This window comes from Coregonus lavaretus (genome assembly GCF_964263955.1).
Source record: "Coregonus lavaretus genome assembly, chromosome: 9".
Lineage (NCBI taxonomy): Eukaryota > Metazoa > Chordata > Actinopteri > Salmoniformes > Salmonidae > Coregonus > Coregonus lavaretus.
This window is the reverse complement of record NC_139996.1, coordinates 25,269,453-25,288,132: the sequence shown is the minus strand read 5'-3', so window position 1 is coordinate 25,288,132 and position 18,680 is coordinate 25,269,453. Positions and strand designations below refer to the sequence as shown.

General features: G+C 43.4%; 1 protein-coding gene across 1 annotated transcript; it reads left to right on the top strand.

Moving 5' to 3' along the window:
* Nucleotides 1-233: 233 nt before the first annotated feature.
* LOC311134672 (transcription factor Maf-like) lies at nucleotides 234-11,518 on the top strand (the record flags this gene model as incomplete). Its single annotated transcript, XM_084168420.1, has 2 exons — nucleotides 234-1,210; nucleotides 11,476-11,518. 2 exons carry the CDS (start codon nucleotides 234-236, stop codon nucleotides 11,501-11,503), a joined length of 1,005 nt encoding a protein of 334 aa, XP_084024546.1. The 3' UTR covers nucleotides 11,504-11,518.
* Nucleotides 11,519-18,680: the final 7,162 nt, after the last annotated feature.

Genomic DNA, 18,680 nt, shown 5'->3' with positions numbered 1-18,680 from the left:
AGAGACGCACGCGCTGCTCTAGTGCGTATGTGCAGAGACTGCATAAAGAGAGAGAGAAAAATAACTAAAAACGTGCGCCGCACAATTAGGCTAGAAACCCTCGGTTTTTTTCTCCTCATTTTTTGGAAGATAAAATAAATAAAGAAATCAAGCTGTCTCAGTGCATGTCACAGCAGCCCGCTTTGACAGGTGCTGCTCAGCCCCTTTGGAGGACTGCTTTCAGCAGCAGCAGGATGGCATCAGAACTGGCAATGAGCAACTCCGACCTGCCCACCAGTCCCCTGGCCATGGAATATGTTAATGACTTCGATCTGATGAAGTTTGAAGTGAAAAAGGAGCCGGTGGAGCCGGATCGCAGCATCAGCCAGTGCAGCCGCCTGATCGCCGGGGGATCCTTGTCTTCCACCCCGATGAGCACGCCTTGCAGCTCGGTTCCCCCTTCCCCAAGCTTTTCGGCGCCCAGCCCAGGCTCCGGGAGCGAGCAGAAGGCTCACCTGGAGGATTTCTACTGGATGAGCGGCTACCAACAGCAGCTGAATCCCGAAGCGCTGGGCTTCAGCCCCGAAGACGCAGTAGAGGCGCTGATCAGCAGCAGCCACCATCTCCAGTCCTTCGATGGCTATGCTAGAGGGCAGCAGTTCGCCGGGGTGGCCGGGGCAGGAGGTGGCATGGCCGGGGAGGAGATGGGCTCAGCAGCCGCTGTGGTATCGGCTGTTATCGCTGCAGCGGCAGCGCAGAATGGAGGTCCCCACCACCATCACCACCACCACCACCACACCGCGGGACACCACCCCTCCACCGGGGTCCCGTCCAACGCCAGCTCGGCGGGTAGCCACCAGCACATGGGACACCTGGACCTGGACGACCGGTTTTCGGACGACCAGCTGGTAACCATGTCAGTACGGGAGCTGAACCGACAACTGCGCGGGGTCAGCAAGGAGGAGGTGATCCGGCTGAAACAGAAGAGGAGGACCCTAAAGAACAGAGGCTATGCCCAGTCCTGCCGCTACAAGCGGGTGCAGCAGAGACATGTTCTGGAGGGCGAGAAGACGCAGCTGATCCAGCAAGTGGACCACCTCAAGGCGGAGATATCGCGGCTGGCCAGGGAGCGGGACGCATACAAGGACAAGTACGAGAAGCTCATCACCAACGGCTTCAGGGAAAACGGATCCAGCAGCGACAACACCCCCTCGTCTCCAGAGTTTTTCATGTGAGTTTCACGGCGTCAAAAATAGTAAAACTGTTTAAAAGTGGAAAATAAATGGTCTTACATTTTGTCAGATGTGTAAAGTTTCTGTGCGTAAAGTTGTGGCTTGGAAAATATACAAATTACAACTTTTTTATTTTATGAGAAGGGGTTAGGTAGTTAAATAGCCTTTAGGCATCTTATTCGTTTGGTTTTACCGTCATTATTTTGTAGCTATTTTAAGAAGTAAAAAGAAAACATATGTGTGCGTATTGTTTCGTTTGACATCTCCCTCAAAAGTGTACAATGATCATTAATAATCTGTGCGTCCAAACCTTGCTCAATTGGCTTTCATTTAGGGCCTACATTAAATGTAGTCAAATTGAACTGAAATGTAACTCAATATTTCGATTTTTCAGCCTGTCCTCTTTGTATAATTTGCCCCATTCTCATATTATCCATGTTGTTCATGTTTTGAGCATTCAAACAGTAGCCTATGGCGTATACCAGGGGTATTTAATTAAACTCTTACACTAGGTCCGTAAACTTGCTGGTTTTCTGTTCTACCTGATAATTAATTGCACCCACATGGTGTCCCAGGTCTAAATCAGTCCCCGATTAGAGGGGAACAATGAAAAAAGCAGTGGAACTGGCTTCGAGGTCTAGAGTTGAATTGCGGGGTTAGGGTTAGGGTTAGAGACGATGTTATAAACCAACAATGCGAGTCATGTCTCGTATTTCCTGTTCTTTTACTTTTGTTGTGAAGATTTTTTCCGAACCCGTTTTATACATTTTATTGTTTGAACTCATCACTTTAGGGGGGTTTTGGGGCCAAAAAGTGTGAGGGACTTCATCATCCATAGGTCTCCTCAACTCTCACCTCTCCTCCCAGCCTCACGTCTCGCCGTACCGTCTGACATCGAGGATCATTCTCTATACACACAAGCCTGCTGACGCATTACCTTTCACTTGTCAGGCTCGGCTTATACAGTTTGTCTGGAGAAAGACAGACAGGACATTTGGAATTCTATCGTCTCGGGAATGGAGTGCGCTGTGTTCTATACCATCTTGCTTTCAGTGTGTGTGTGTTTGTGTGTGTGGCCCACTATCTTTTTTAAATCTGATAGCATTTTGTACTTCTGGATTCCTCTGGATTCCTTTATAACTCAAAAAGGGCATATTTTAATTCAGTAAATATTCAGACAATATGGTTTTATCTTGTCACGCAACAGTTTGCTTTTTATTTTTGAATATGGTAAGATTATTTTGATTAAATATAAGCCTACTTCAGTTTTGTCCAAATGCACTAAATTGTTTTCTTTCTTATTTTCTTGTCTTTGAAATATGCATGCTCTTAAATCAGGCGCAACTTCAGTCTGACTTTATCATCAATAAGTGGTGGGGAAATCACTTAATCTGAAGATGTGTCCTATGAATATTAAGGAATTGTTGGAACTATTTTTTTTAATTGAACCTTTATTTAACTAGGCAAGTCAGTTAAGAACAAATTCTTATTTACAACGACGGCCTACACCGGCCAAACCCGGACGACGCTGGGCCAATTGTGCGCCGCCCTATGGGACTCCCAATCACGGCCGGTTGTGATACAGCCTGCAATTGAACCAGGGAGTCTGTAGTGACGCCTATTGTACGCATGTTACCCGCAACCCCGTGTGTCTTAACCGATCAGAAAACGGTTGGGAACTAAAATAGGAAATATTTACGTGGTGTTCAATAACTTAATGTTGCTCTATAAAATGTCACCAAATATTGTTTGGACAACACAGTCCGCGACTATTATCTTAAGCTACATGTTTAAAATGGAATATCAATATTTCCACTATTCATCAATAAATGTTTATGAATGGAAACGTAGCTTTCATTTATGTTATTTTTTTATTAATGCATGTTCAAATTATTGTATTGCTTACTTTATCACCGGTTTTATTAGGCTAATACTGTCGTGGATAAGGCTAAATTAGGCCTAATTCTCAGGGTAAAATTAATTCATAATAACATTCACAAATAGCCTGTATATGCCTAATCTCTGTGTTTTCGTTTTAGACCTTTCTTGTAATCTCAATAGGCCTAGGTGTTTTGCCTCCCGCTGTGCTGTAGGCTATATGGTACCCACATTTTAGGAGGACAATTAGGCCTAAAGCAACAACAAAAAAATGCGTTGCTTAAAAAAGCCTACATTCACTTTATGATGTGTTCTAGAAGCTGTACGCCTGATAACGTGTTGTGTTTAGCTCTTCTTCTATGTTGTGCATCTTCCGCTGTGTTGTGCAGAAATAATTTCACCTGTTGCTTGCTTTCTCAAGAGAAATACAACAGTCCAAATGAAATATTCCAGTTTATTTAGACTACTAGGCTACACATGCAGATTGTCTGAAGCACACTTTACATGACGCCGTACGCAGGTCCCCATACCGGTCCACTTTTGTTAATCATTATTTTGGAGCAAACTTTTGCTCTTTGCTCGGTAGCAGTCTAAAAACTCGACTCTGAACACTTCAACTCAAAAGTTTAATTCTAAATATGGCATGGAGATAACTGACATATTTTATTTAGTTCAATAAAAACGGAACAGATTTGCCTCAGGTCAATTGAAAGGGAATTAGTCTAGGCTACTTGACGCGCAGAGGGTAGCATATAACTAAGTTCAACATGTCATTTTTTTCTGAAATCGCTCTTATCCAGAGGAGCAATTGTGCCTTGCTCATCGACAGATTTTTCCAGACAGGTCACCCGTGATAGCCAGCTATTCGTCTTGGGAATTTGAACCAGCGACCTTTCGGTTACTGGCCCCACACTCTTAACCGCTAGGCAACCTGCCGCCCCATAACCAATCTTCTATTACTTCTTTCGATATTGGAATCTGAAATAGGCTACCAATGGAGGTAAAATGGACAAAAAGCTTATTTATCTCAAATGTTGTGCACGAATTTGTTTACATCCCTGTTAGTGAACATTTCTCATTTGCCAAGATAATCCATCCACCTGACAGGTGTAGTATATCAAGAAGCTGATTAAACAGCATGATCATTACACAGGTGCACCTTGTGCTGGGGACAATAAAAGGCCACTCTAAAATGTGCAGTTTTACATTTACATTTTAGTCATTTAGCAGATGCTCTTATCCAGAGCGACTTACAGTTAGTGAGTGCATACATAACGAAAAAAAATCTAATCATTCTGGCCCCCCGTGGGAAACAAACCCACAACCCTGGCGTTGCAAGCGCCATGCTCTACCAACTGAGCTACACAACACAATGCCACAGATGTCTCAAGTTTTGAGGGAGTGAGCAATTGGCATGCTGACTGCAGGAATGTCCACCAGAGCTGTTGCCAGAGAATTGAATGTTCTGAAACAAAGCTGAAAATGTCCCAGTTCTTCCATGGCCTGCATACTCACCAGACATGTCACCCATTGAGCATGTTTGGGATGCTCTGGATCGATGTGTATGACAGCGTGTTCCAGTTGCCGCCAATATCCAGCAACTTCGCACAGCCATTGAAGAGGAGTGGGACAACATTCCACAGGCGACAATCAACAGCCTGATCAACTCTATGCGAAGGAGATGTGTCATGCTGCATGAGGCAGATAGTGGTCACACCAGATACTGACTGTTTTTCTGATCCTCACCCCTACCTTTTTTTAAGGTATCTGTGACCAACAGATGCATATCGGTATTCCCAGTCATGTGAAATCCATAGATTAGGGCCTATTAATTTATTTTAATTGTCTGATTTTCTAATATGAACTGTAACTCAGTAAAATCTTTGAAATTTTTGCATGTTGCGTTTATATTTTTATTCAGTATAGTTACAGTGCCTCCTAAAGACATGATTGACATAGGGAAAAGAGGGTGGGCTATCAGCTGATCATTGATGTTGATGATTGATATAAATATGATAGTTAGTTAGCTCGATTTCTTTTACTGATTGTAATTTACCTCTGTCTTTCTGCCTCTCGCTGCTGCGCGTATCAGCCAAGCAGACCGAATATTGATGATGATGTAGGCTAAATCAAGTGTTATCAAGTGTTAATCAAATGGTATGCTGTTGTGGCAGTACTGTTGATAATTAAACTAGATATCTAGCTACACACACTCGACCGGTGATCACATCTCTCAAGCCATGCATGTTTGGTTACCGGGCACATCGCACAGCTCCGTACAGGGCAACAATGACAAGTATACACAAAAAAAACTATTTGGGGAAATTATACCACCACCCAAAAGGGCACTTTCGATACTGGAATGGCATAGGGACATGTACTCTGCACAGGTAGATCCTTATCTATGCACGTGCCTGACAATGTTACAGCTACATGGGACTGTTTTTTAAAGGGGAGAAACTAGCATGTGGTGCATGTGTCTGTTTCCAGGGGCGGATTGGCCATCTGGCAATTCTGGCAAATGCCAGATGGGCTGGACTATTTTTTAATTGGGTGGGCTGGTAAAAATGTACACACAAAAATATATTTTTTATATAAAAAATAAAACAATGAGAAGGGTGCCATTCTACACTGAGTGTAAAAAACATTAGGAACACCTTCCTAATATTGAACACCTTCCTAATATTGAGTTGCATCCTCTTTTACCATCAGAACAGCCTGGACTACAACGTGTCGAAAGCGTTCCATAGGAATGCTGTCCCATGTTGACTCCAATGCTTCCCACAGTTGTCTCAAGTTGGCTGGATTGAGACATGGATTGTGTATGTGTGCTATTCAGACGGTGCGTTGGCAAGACAAAAGATGCCTTTGAACGGGTTATGGTAGTAGGTGCTAGGGCACCGGTTTGAGTGTGTCAAGAACTGCAGCGCTGCTGGGTTTTTCACATTCAACAGTTTCACGTGTGTATCAAGAATGGTCCACCACCCAAAGGACATCCAGCCAACTTGACACAAATGTGGGAAGCATTTGGACAGCATGATGACTCCAAATGCTTCCCGGATTTAGGGTTGTACCTGGTAGGTTCCTTGATAATTTGTGTGAGATTGAGGGCATCTAGTTTAGATTGTAGGACGGCCGGGGTGTTAAGCATATCCCAGTTTAGGTCATCAAGCAGTACGAACTCTGAGGATAGATGGGGGGCAAGCAATTCACATATGGCTGAGGGGGGTCTGTAGCAAGCGGCAACAGTGAGAGACTTATTTCTCGAAAGGTGGATTTTTAGAAGTAGAAGCTCAAACTGTTTGGGCACAGACCTGGATAGTATGATAGAGCTCTGCAGGCTATCTCTACAGTAGATTGCAACTACGCCCCCTTTGGCAGTTCTATCTAGACGGAAAATGTTGTAGTTCGGGATGGACATTTCTGAATTTTTGGTGGCCTTCCTAAGCCAGGATTCAGACACTGCTAGAACATCAGGGTTGGCAGAGTGTGCTAACGCAGTGAATAACTCAAACTTGGGGAGGAGGCTTCTGATGTTAACATGCAAGAAACCAAGGCTTTTACGGTTACAGAAGTCAACAAAAGATAGCGCCTGGGGAGTAGGAGTGATACTGGGGGCTACAGGGCCTGGGTTAACCTCTACATCACCAGAGGAACAGAGGAGGAATAGAATAAGTATATGGCTAAAGGCTTTAAGAACTGGTCTTCTAGTGCGTTGGGTACAGAGAATATAAACGGGGCAGATTTCCGGGCGTTGTAGAATAGATTCAGGGCATTATGTACAGACAAGGATATGGAAGGATACGAGTACAGTGGAGGTACACCTAAGCATTGGGTAACGAAGAAAGAGATAGCATCACTGGAGGTACCGATTGAGCCGGTCTCCGCGTGTATGGGGGGTGGGACAAAGGAGCTATCTGAGGCAGGTTGAGCGGGACTGGGGGCTTTACAGTGAAATAGTACAATAACAACTAACCCAAACAGCAATAGGCTAGGCATATTGACATGGGAGAGAGGCATAACACAATCACAGGTGTTATTCGAGAGGGCTAAGACAACAACTGGTAATGGCGACGAAAGTTTGGGCTGAGGCTAAACAGATAAACAGGATGGGGTACCATATAAAGGAACAGTCCAGCGGGCATCAGATGTGTAGCTGAGTGATCATAAGGTCCAGTGAACAGCAATAGGTAAGTCCGGGAGCAGTTCGTAGGCTGCTACAGCAAAGGATTAATTTAATCAGCATGAAGTGTAATTCCATTCTCTGTCCCACCTTATTGACTAGTGCACTGCAATCATTTCTACTATGCCCAATGATTGGGTTATTACAGATAATGCAGTTGTCTCCTGTCATAATATTGGACTTTCTCTCTGAGGTCAACAATGGGAAATCACTTTGAAATGTATTCTTATTGACATTTGAATCATTATTATGTACTTCACTTTAATGCCTTTATTAATTTCATGAGGGATGTGTGTGCATTGTGTGTGTGTGTGCGTGCGTGTGTGTGTAGATGCACGCGCATGTTCTTGTGTGTGACTAAGTGTGTGTGTTAGGAAGTCAATATCCAGCATTGTGTCTTTTATTTGACCTTGCGGTGAGAGTCTATACAAGCATCCATTTATTCAGTCTGTTTGTCTATTTAGTGTTCAGTGTAGACAATATGTATGAGCAGATCACTTTCTCCCTTTATTATAATGCATTTCATTCAATATACGCATTGTTATGAAGAAATCTGAGATCACCTAAAAGCCTTGTTTTTCAAGCTAAATTCCCCTGCTTGCAAATTCATGGTCTTGCTTTACGTAACAGTAAATGAGCAGAGGTTGAAACCACCACCTCATTTAGGCAATTTTTGCTGCAATAATTTCTGTATGTAGTTTGAAAGCTGCTTTTGTTTAAATCAATTATGCTATTATTAACACACATACACACACATCCAAGCTTGCCCTTACACAGCACCCCAAAGGGTTAAACACATATTCACATTCAAAAGAGTAAACAATTTACATTTCTTCCACTCACTCTCCATCTGCAGCTCTCCCTGCGTCACGATAAACATTTACATTTAAAAGGATTTAAATCAACCACGTTTATGTACCTCTGTACTGAGTCCATCACTCTGTCTCTGGAACGACGCAGGAGTCATAGTCTCTCTCTCTCTCTCTCTCTCTCTCTCTCTCTCTCTCTCTCTCTCTCTCTCTCTCTCTCTCTCTCTCTCTCTCTCTCTCATTTATTTGAAAAGCAAATCATTTAAAATATTCCTCCTTCCTATCACGGTGGGGGTGCAAGGTGAGGAAACCATATATTTATACAGGTTCGTGTGGACTTCCCTGTTTCGACTGGCTTGGTGTGGTTTCACTGAAATCCTGAATAGCCACATACCGAATATGTGTGTGTGTGTGTGTGTGTGCTTGTGCCTGTGCGTGTGTGAATGTTTGATACTGTCAGTTTTTATATATGTTTCTAAACCCACATCACCATGTATGTGGTATACAATATTTTTGTAAAAGATAAATTTCCAATATAATTTGGCAATATGTGCTCTATAATCCATCTCATACATTACTGTACTGTACTCTTCCTTTCACTCACATTTGCATCTGCCGAAAAACCCCTCCTGATCAAAATGCCTACCTACATGTAACTAATGGACAATGGATGAAAGAAAGCTAATTATGATAGAATGATAATTTAGCAGCACAGTCTTCTGAAACAATGATAAACATTCCTTCTGAGTGTTGTTTATGTGTTTAACAGTTGAGTTGCAGGGCAGAGAGTCTGCAGCAGTGTGTGTGTGTGTGTGTGTGTGTGTGTGTGTGTGTGTGTGTGTGTGTGTGTGTGTGTGTGTGTGTGTGTGTGTGTGTGTGTGTGTGTGTGTGTGTGTGTGTGTGTGTGTGTGTGTGTGTGTGTGCATGTGTGTGTGTGCCAAGGTTATTATAGTAAACTAAAACTAAAACTAATAATGAAAAAATGATTTAGTAAACTGAAATAAAATAATGAATAAACCCGTTTAAAAAACTTAAACTATACTGAACTATTAACTTTGACTCCAAAACTAACAAAAATTAAATAATAACCATCATGAATTATGTTCATTTTTAGTTTCATTTCTAAACTGTAGGAACAAATCTAATAGGGTTTTGAAGCCTTTGGAGGGGGTTTTCAACATACTAAATCTGGCTGGTTAATGCAGCCAGGAGCTTGTGCATCACTATCACTAGTTATCTCTAGCTAACAGGGGGAAGAAATGGCTAGGTAGCTAACTCAATTCTTCTTACATGTACTACTAAAAAGCATTGTATTAGTGTAAACCTGGACGAGAGAGAGTTTCCTTCCATATTTTTTTGTACCAGTCTCGGCGCTATTCCTTCTAATCCAAGTCACATTGAGATTGACTTTATCATTTTAACCTAACCTAATTTAACCTTAGCTCTCGAGAACCTAAGACCATACAGACATAGATAATTGACCACAGCGGGGCTAATGTGTACAGCTGTCCCGATGCTCTGTCAAACTGTTTATAATCACTGCGTGCAAGACAGTTTTGGAAATTCTACTTTCATTTCACCCCAAAATGATTTTACAAATCCAAAATATTAACTTACTGTGCACCGCTTTAACACAGATTCCCACAGAGGTGTTTTACGTTGCACTTCCTGAGCTAATGGGAACTTGGAAGGGAACAAAATAAACCTGTTGGCTCGAAGCTGTGTTTCACAAAAAACCTCAGTGGAAATCTGTGGTAAAACAGCTAACAGTAAACTTATCTTTTGTATTTGTAAAGTTATTTTTGGATGATAATTAAGTTGAGTGTTCAAGGTTTCCAAAACCGTATCGCAATCAACGATCAATTGTTTCTAGATAGAGCATTTCACACTTAACCAAATCACCTCAGCTAATCAAAAGGGACATGCAATGACTCCGATATAGCATTGGAGTCTTGAGAAGGGCTAACCTAACCTATGACCTGACCCATTATCTTATGTATTAATGCCCCCCAGTTGCAAGAAGTGACATCGCAAAAAACACACAGAAAACTATACAACCCAAATGGCTACTAGCCTCCCACGCATGCGTACTAAATAATATTTAAAAAAAGAAATATAAATATTTTTATAAACTGGGTGGTTCGAGCACTAAATGCTGATTGGCTGACAGCCGTGGTATATCGTATACCACGGGCATGACAAAACATAAATTTTTACTGCTCTAATTATGTTGGTAACCAGTTTATAATAGCAATAAGGCACCTCGGGGGTTTGTGATATATATGGCCAATATACCACGGCTAAGGGCTGTATCCAGGCATGCTGCGTTGCATCGTGCGTAAGAACAGCCCTTATAGCCGTGGTATATTGACCATATACCACACCTCCTCTGGCCTTTTGCTTAAGTATACAACTAAAACGAAATAAAACCTAGTAAATCAGGTCTCCCCCCTCTCTCTCTCTCTGGGCCAGTCTAACAGACATTGATCTACAGCCAGACAATGTGACTCACAGTGTTGTTCAGCTCTTGCTCCGTCTCTCCCCTCCTTTCTCCTCTCCTACTCTCTCCTTTATCTGTACCTGGGAAAGACCCTGACCTCACACACTGGTACCATGTCCTAGCCTTCTCTGTGTGTGTTTGTTTCCTTGAAATGCTGCCAGCAGGCATATCCCACACCGTTGTGTGAATGCACATGTTTGTTCACATGTTGTTTTTGATTATATCTACCTATGGCTTATTCATCTGCCTGACATCTGAAAAGAAACATTTGTTTCTACAGCTCTGGTCAGCTTCACACTGATCAGCACACATTACCACACAACAGGACTCAGTAGGCTACTGCACCTCTAGTCTCTAGAGCAAGTGTTCAGGTTGTGGGTCGTTCCCGTCCTGCTCTCTCACTCTCTCTCTTTCTCTCTCTCTATCTCTCTCTCTCTCTCTCTGTCTCTCTCTCTCTCTCTCTCTCTCTCTCTCTCTCTCTCTCTCTCTCTCTGTCTCTCTCTCTCTCTCTCTCTCTCTCTCTCTCTCTCTCTCTCGCTCTCTCTCTCTCTCTCTCTCTCTCCCTCTCTCTCCCTCTCTCTCTCTCTCTCTCTCTCTCTCTCTCTCTCTCTCTCTCTCTCTCTCTCTCTCTCTCTCTCTCTCTCTCTCTCAGAGCGGTGTATGGTGGTAGTCCATTTGGTCTCAGTGAGAATGAGATGACCGAGGAAATTAATGGCTGTCATTGTTGCTTAAAGATGGATAAAGAGGCTTTAATATGCTCTCTCTCTTTTTCTCTTTCTTTGTCTTAATCACCTTCCTCCCCCTTTTACAGAAGTTCAGCGTATGTTTCAGTGAAATAATTTTCTGCCCTTTTTACTGTGTTTTAATCCTTCCGTTTAATATCTCTATCCTCAGGACGTCGAGAAAGTTCCTCCATCTGTGATAGTGACCCCTGAACCCTGCCTCTGACCACTGACCTGGAGTCTGAGGTAACGTCAGCCATCTCGTTCCTTCTCCTCTTCAGTTCACTTCTCACCTGGTTCAGAACTCACACATGACTTTTCAAAAATATACATATAATCACCTTTTAAAACAATTCTGGAAAAGGTGAAACGTACAGTATACACAGTCACAACAAAATCTGTATTGTGTTTTATATAATAGTAATTCATAGTTTTTTATTGTTTGTTTATTATTGCTATTTGTAATACTTATTAAACAAATACAGGTATTTCGCATTTTACGAACAATTGTACAATTATACTGAAGGATATACACTGAGTGTACAAAACATTATGAACACCTGCTCTTTCCATGACATTGGTGAATCCAGGTGAAAGCTATGATCCCTTATTGATGTCACCTGTAAAATCCACTTAAATCCGTGTAGATGAAGGGGAGGAGACAGGTTAAAGAATGATTTTTAAGCCTTGAGACAATTGAGACATGGATTGTGTATGTGTGCCATTCAGAGGGTGAATGGGCAAGACAAAATATTTAAGTGCCTTTGAACAGGGTATGGTAGTAGGTGCAAGGGGCACCGGTTTGAGTGTGTCAAGAATGGTAACGCTGCTGGGTTTTTCATACTCAACAGTTTCCCATGTGTATCAAGAATGGTCCACCAACCAACTTGACACAACTGTGGGAAGCATTGGAGTCAACATGGGCGCATCCCTGTGGAACGCTTTCGACACCTTGTAGTCCATGCCCCAATGAATTGAGGCTGTTCTGAGGGCAAAAGGGGGTCCAACTCAAGTTCCTAATGTTTTGTACACTCAGTGTACATATTAATAATATTAACATTTTTGATTATCATCATTGACCATAAAGATCTATGAAAAATATTTACCAAATAATTGTCAGTTTCTCTTATAAAATGGTTTCACTATTTTACAAAATTATTTTGCACATTTCAATAGGTGTTGAATTTGCTGTTTTATTTGGAGATTTTATAATAATTGTTCACAATCTTCAGAGTGATAGAAACACACTTCCTGACCTCAGAACCTTTTCTGTGTTGATATTGGTCTTCACAAAGTTCGCTGCTTCAGTGTAATGAGATATTTTTGTCAGATGTTACTATGATACACTGAAGTATAATTACAAGCATTCCATAAGTGTCAAAGGCTTTTATTGACAATTACATTAAGTTTATGCAAAGAGTCAATATTTGCAGTGTTGACCCTTCTTTTTCAAGACCTCTGCAATCAAATCAAATCAAATTCTATTGGCCACATGCGCCGAATACAACAGGTGCAGACATTACAGTGAAATGCTTACTTACAGCCCTTAACCAACAGTGCATTTATTTTTAATAAAAAAGTAAAATAAAACAACAACAAAAAAGTGTTGAGAAAAAAAGAGCAGAAGTAAAATAAAATAACAGTAGGGAGGCTATATATACAGGGGGGGTACCGGTGCAGAGTCAATGTGCAGGGGCACCGGCTAGTTGAGGTAGTTGAAGTAATATGTACATGTGGGTAGAGTTAAAGTGACTATGCATAAATAATTAACAGAGTAGCAGCAGCGTAAAAAGATGGGGTGGGGGGGCATGATTAGCTGTTCAGGAGTCTTATGGCTTTGGGGTAGAAGCTGTTGAGAAGTCTTTTGGACCTAGACTTGGCACTCCGGTACCGCTTGCCGTGCGGTAGCAGAGAGAACAGTCTATGACTAGGGTGGCTGGAGTCTTTGACAATTTTGAGGGCCTTCCTCTGACACTGCCTGGTATAGAGGTCCTGGATGGCAGGAAGCTTGGCCCCAGTGATGTACCCTCTGTAGTGCCTTGTGGTCGGAGGCCAAGCAGTTGCCATACCAGGCGGTGATGCAACCAGTCAGGATGCTCTCGATGGTGCAGCTGTAGAATTTTTTGAGGATCTGAGGACCCATGCCGAATCTTTTCAGTCTCCTGAGGGAGATAGGCTTTGTCGTGCCCTCTTCACGACTGTCTTGGTGTGTTTGGACCATGATAGTTCGTTGGTGATGTGGACACCAAGGAACTTGAAGCTCTCAACCTGTTCCACTACAGCCCCGTCGATGAGAATGGGGGCGTGCTCAGTCCTCTTTTTTTTCCTGTAGTCCACAATCATCTCATTTGTCTTGGTCACATTGAGGGAGAGGTTGTTATCCTGGCACCACACGGCCAGGTCTCTGACCTCCTCCCTATAGGCTGTCTCATCGTTGTCGGTGATCAGGCCTACCACTGTTGTGTCGTCGGCAAACTTAATGATGGTGTTGGAGTCGTGCCTGGCCATGCAGTCATGGGTGAACAGGGAGTACAGGAGGGGACTGAGCATGCACCCCTGAGGGGCCCCCGTGTTGAGGATCAGTGTGGCAGATGTGTTGTTACCTACCCTTACCACCTGGGGGCGGCCCGTCAGGAAGTCCAGGATCCAGTTGCAGAGGGAGGTGTTTAGTCCCAGGATCCTTAGCTTAGTGATGAGCTTTGAGGGCACTATGGTGTTGAATGCTGAGCTGTAGTCAATGAATAGCATTCTCACGTAGGTGTTCCTCTTGTCCAGGTGGGAAAGGGCAGTGTGGAGTGCAATAGAGATTGCATCATCTGTGGATCTGTTGGAGTGGTATGCAAATTGGAGTGGGTCTAGGGTTTCTGGAATAATGGTGTTGATGTGAGCCATGACCAGACTTTCAAAGCACTTCATGGCTACAGACGTCAGTGCTATGGGTCGGTAGTCATTTAGGCAGGTTATCCGCCCTGGCATGCTGTCAATTCACTTCTGGGCCACATCCTGACTGATGGCAGCCTATTCTTGCATAATCAATGCTTGGAGTTTGTCAGAATTTGTGGGTTTTTGTTTGTCCACCTGCCTCTTGAGGATCGACCACAAGTTTTCAATGGGATTAAGGTCTGGGGAGTTTCCTGGCCATGGACCCAGAATTTTGATGTTTTGTTCCCCGAGCCACTTAGTTATCACTTTTGCCTTATGGCAAGGTGCTCCATCATGCTGGAAAAGGCATTGGTCATTACCAAACTGTTCTTGGATGGTTGGGAGAAGTTGCTTTCGGAGGATGTGTTGGTACCATTCTTTATCCATGGCTGTGTTCCTAGGCAAAATTGTGAGTGAGCCCACTCCCTTGGCTGAGAAGCAACCCCACACATTAATGTTCTCAGAATGCTTTACTGTTGGCATGACACAGGACAGATGGTAGCGCTCACCTTGTCTTCTCCGGACAAGGTGTTTTCCGGATGCCCCAAACAATCGGAAAAGGGATTCATCAGAGAAAATGACTTTACCCCAGTCCTCAGCAGTCCAATCCCTGTACCTTTTGCAGAATATCAGTCTGTCCCTGATGTTTTTCTTGGAGAGAAGTGGCTTCTTTGCTGCCCTTCTTGACACCAGGCCATCCTCCAAAAGTCTTTGCCTCACTGTGCGTGCAGATGCACTCACACCTGCCTGCTGCCATTCCTGAGCAAGCTCTGCACTGGTGGTGCCCCGATCCCGCAGCTGAATCAACTTTAGGAGATGGTCCTGGCGCTTGCTGGGCTTTCTTGGGCGCCCTGACGCCTTCTTCACAACAATTGAACCTCTCTCCTTGAAGTTCTTGATGATCCGATAAATGGTTGATTTAGGTGCAATCTTACTAGCAGCAATATCCTTACCTGTGAATACCTTTTTGTGCAAAGCAATGATGACGGCACGTGTTTCCTTGCAGGTAACCATGGTTAACAGAGGAAGAACAATGATTTCAAGCACCACTCTCCTTTTAAAGCTTCCAGTCTGTTATTCGAACTCAATCAGCATGACAGAGTGATCTCCAGCCTTGTCCTCGTCAACACTCTCACCTGTGTTAATGAGAGAATCACTGACATGATGGCAGCTGGTCCTTTTGTGGCAGGGCTGAAATGCAGTGGAAATGTTTTTTGGGGATTAAGTTCCTTTTCATGGCAAAGAGGGACTTTGCAATTAATTGCAATCCATCTGATCACTCTTCATGACATTCTGGAGTATATGCAAATTGCCATAAAAAAAACTGAGGCAGCAGACTTGGTGAAAATTAGTATTTGTGTCATTCTCAAAACTTTTGACCTCGACTGTACAGTGAGCTAGTCCAGTCGATAGGCTGGCCTCTGTTTTCTGTACCTCTGGTGAACCTGTGTATTGACAGTCTGTGTGTTCTGGTTTTGGTGGAAGCCAGGGCTAGCTGTAGGGGAGAGTGGAGTAAGTTGAGCCAATGGGGTAAGTTGAGCCACCCTTGTTTCTAGGAAACCATACACAAAAGTAATAATTTGACCAAATATTTAGGAAGAGGTCATCATTTCATGGAGTCTGTGAAGGAAGAAAACACACGGAAAAGTGGTAAGCAAGTTAGGTCCAAATAACGGACTTTCACCAAGTCAAATTAATGTATTATGTTAGGGGTTTCATGATGCTTGTATCTAACCAAAGTAGATCATTTAAAGATGTTTCTATACATCCGTTGGGGTCTCTATATGCTTCAATATGAGGTCCTAAACCTGGCATGAAAGTGTATCCTTGTAGCTGTCTGGGTTAATATAGTCAAAATGTTTGCCTTGGGGTAAGTTGAGCCAATGGCAAGTTGAGCAAATTGAAGTGTTTTTTTCCCAGGTGTAATGCAGGACATTATCGCTGGGATATGAGGTAACAACAGGGCCTATGTTAAAAGTGTTAAGAAAAAGTACAAAGTGTTTGTTAGGTGTGAAGCCTGTGTTAAAAGATACTTAAAATGATTAAAAGACAAAAAAGCGATTGTGATTGTGTTGAATTGTGTTTAGGAAATAAAGATAGATATGGTTTTAAAAAGGTAATGCTAATATTTCATTAAGTAAAAACATTTGTAGGCGGCTTGTATTTGTATTTGTATTTATTATGGATACCCATTAGCTGCTGCCAAGGCAGCACCTTAACTTACCCTGTCCCGCAGCTCAACTTACCCCATACCTGGGGTTGTGCCAAGAGACCTCTTTTTTTGGACAAGCTATGTTTCCAGGGATACACAACATCCTGAAATATATCTAAATATATTTGTTAGAAAGAATACTATATTTCCCTTGACGGAGTGATGCTGAATGTAAAAATGGCTCGATTTACCCCACTCTCCCCTATAGGCTCCATACAGCTTAGCTAAGTTCAGGAGGAGTCTTTCTTGTTGGGACGTCTTTCACCCTCTATATATTGTGATTCATTAAAACACACATCTCATAATAAAACACTCAGATCTTAATATGAGGATTGTTACAGCATGTCTTTGACAGGCTTTTGTCTCTGTGGCTTGTGTCTGTGACAGGATGCAGTTCTCTGTCTGGTGTCTGACAGCACTGGCTGGGATGTGACATGCCCTCTCTCGCTCCCTAGTGCTCATAGGATAGGGTCACAAACTTTCACCTCTCAGCTGACCCTCAAACCTGTGTCTCTGTCTCCTGTCTCCACGGCTCACATTGACAGATAGATGGACGGGTGGGAGTATGGGAGGAGTGAGGGACCGAGGGACAGATGGAGGGATGGAGGGAGAGACGCAGGGATGGAGGAACCTCACAATCGTGGCAGACAAGCAGGCATTGAAGGACGAAATGTGGAAGGAGCAATGGAGGGAAAGAGGGAGGAATAAGGGAAGGAAATAATTAGGGATGGAGGGATCTGGCAGTCAGGCAGACAGACAGGCAGTCAGGCAGACAGACAGGCAGGCAGACAGGGAGAGAGCGGAGGCAGACAGTGACCTTCCTTACTGTTGTCCCAGTAGAATCGAAGAGCTTATTTAAAGGCCTGGTCAATGTGAAGTATCACCGTCACATTGCACTGAGTCTGAGATTGCACCCTCACAGCCTGACAACTCATCACCACTGTAATACAATGACCTCATAAACACTAACAGACACAGTGTGTGTCCCCACTTCGGTGAAATAACTCTCTGAAAATCCCATAAAAATGTGGACAAAGACAGCTTCAACTTCACAGTTGCTCTGTGTGTGTGCTAAGTGTATACTATAAGCAATTGTGTGGCAGTGACAGGGTTAAAGCCATTCAGTGAAATATTACAAAGCAGTGTGTGTGTGTGTGTGCGTGTGCGTGTGCGTGTGCGTGTGCGTGTGCGTGTGGCTGCGACATTAGGACACCTGCATACTTCAGCATTTTGTGCCTGTCAGGAATTCTGAGGTCACTGGTTGGGGGAAAGGGGAGGTGGGAATGGAGGAAGGGAGAGAGGGCGAGTTTTAGAAGCAGGCTCAAGCTATAGAGCACATTACTCGTCAGGTGTGTGTGTGTGTGTTTGTGTGAGTGTGTGTGTGGTGCCTCCCAAGCTGCCAGCAGGCAGGTCAGGTTATTAGAGGACACAGACACAGCAACGTGTGTGTACGTGAGGAGGTACTGTGTGTATATACAGGATGTATTTTTCTTCATTAATGCAGTATTTGTCTTTGTCTCCTTGGACAGTAAGATCCATGCATATACATTATACATAATGTCTCAGAGCAATGCCTAAAGCCAAGCTTTTTAACATCACCCCTCTTCTCCTTTCAAATTATGTTAATGTGGATTGCTGTGTCTCTCGCCTCCCATGTTTCTACTTGTTTGAGTATGGAGCCCAAATGTAGTTGTTTTATTCAGATGTATTTTAATTAGTCTTTAGTGGAGACTTTAGTACAGTGCGTGCGACGTACGTGAGTGTTGCTGGAGGTGTGATTTGAGGAGGGGGGGGGGGGGGGGTCACCCCAGAGACACTGTTGTCTTCAGGTCGTGAATGTGTGTTCACAGCAGGATTGAGAGAGATGCAGTGATTAGTTGTGAGTTAGTGTATTGTATTTCCCCTGAACTATCATAGTTCTTAGCCTTAGGGTCTTCCTGTAGCCCACAGTGTACCCTCGTCCTCCTCCCTCTCTCCTCTTTTCTTCTATGTTCGTCCTCTCCTCACACACTGACACAGCCACACGTCTCCTCCTCCTTCCTGTCTTCTCTTTTCTTCCCTTGCCTCTCTTCCCTGCAGTGTCTCCCCCAGCACTAGCTTGTTAGCTTTGCACCCCGTGTCTAGTTAAACTCCAGCAGCCCTGTGTTAGCGCTGATGCTATAGAGATGTTAACATGGCACAATACCAACACTCCTAAGGATATATCTCAATACACAGTCCTGCAGGAAGAATCCATCTAGCTG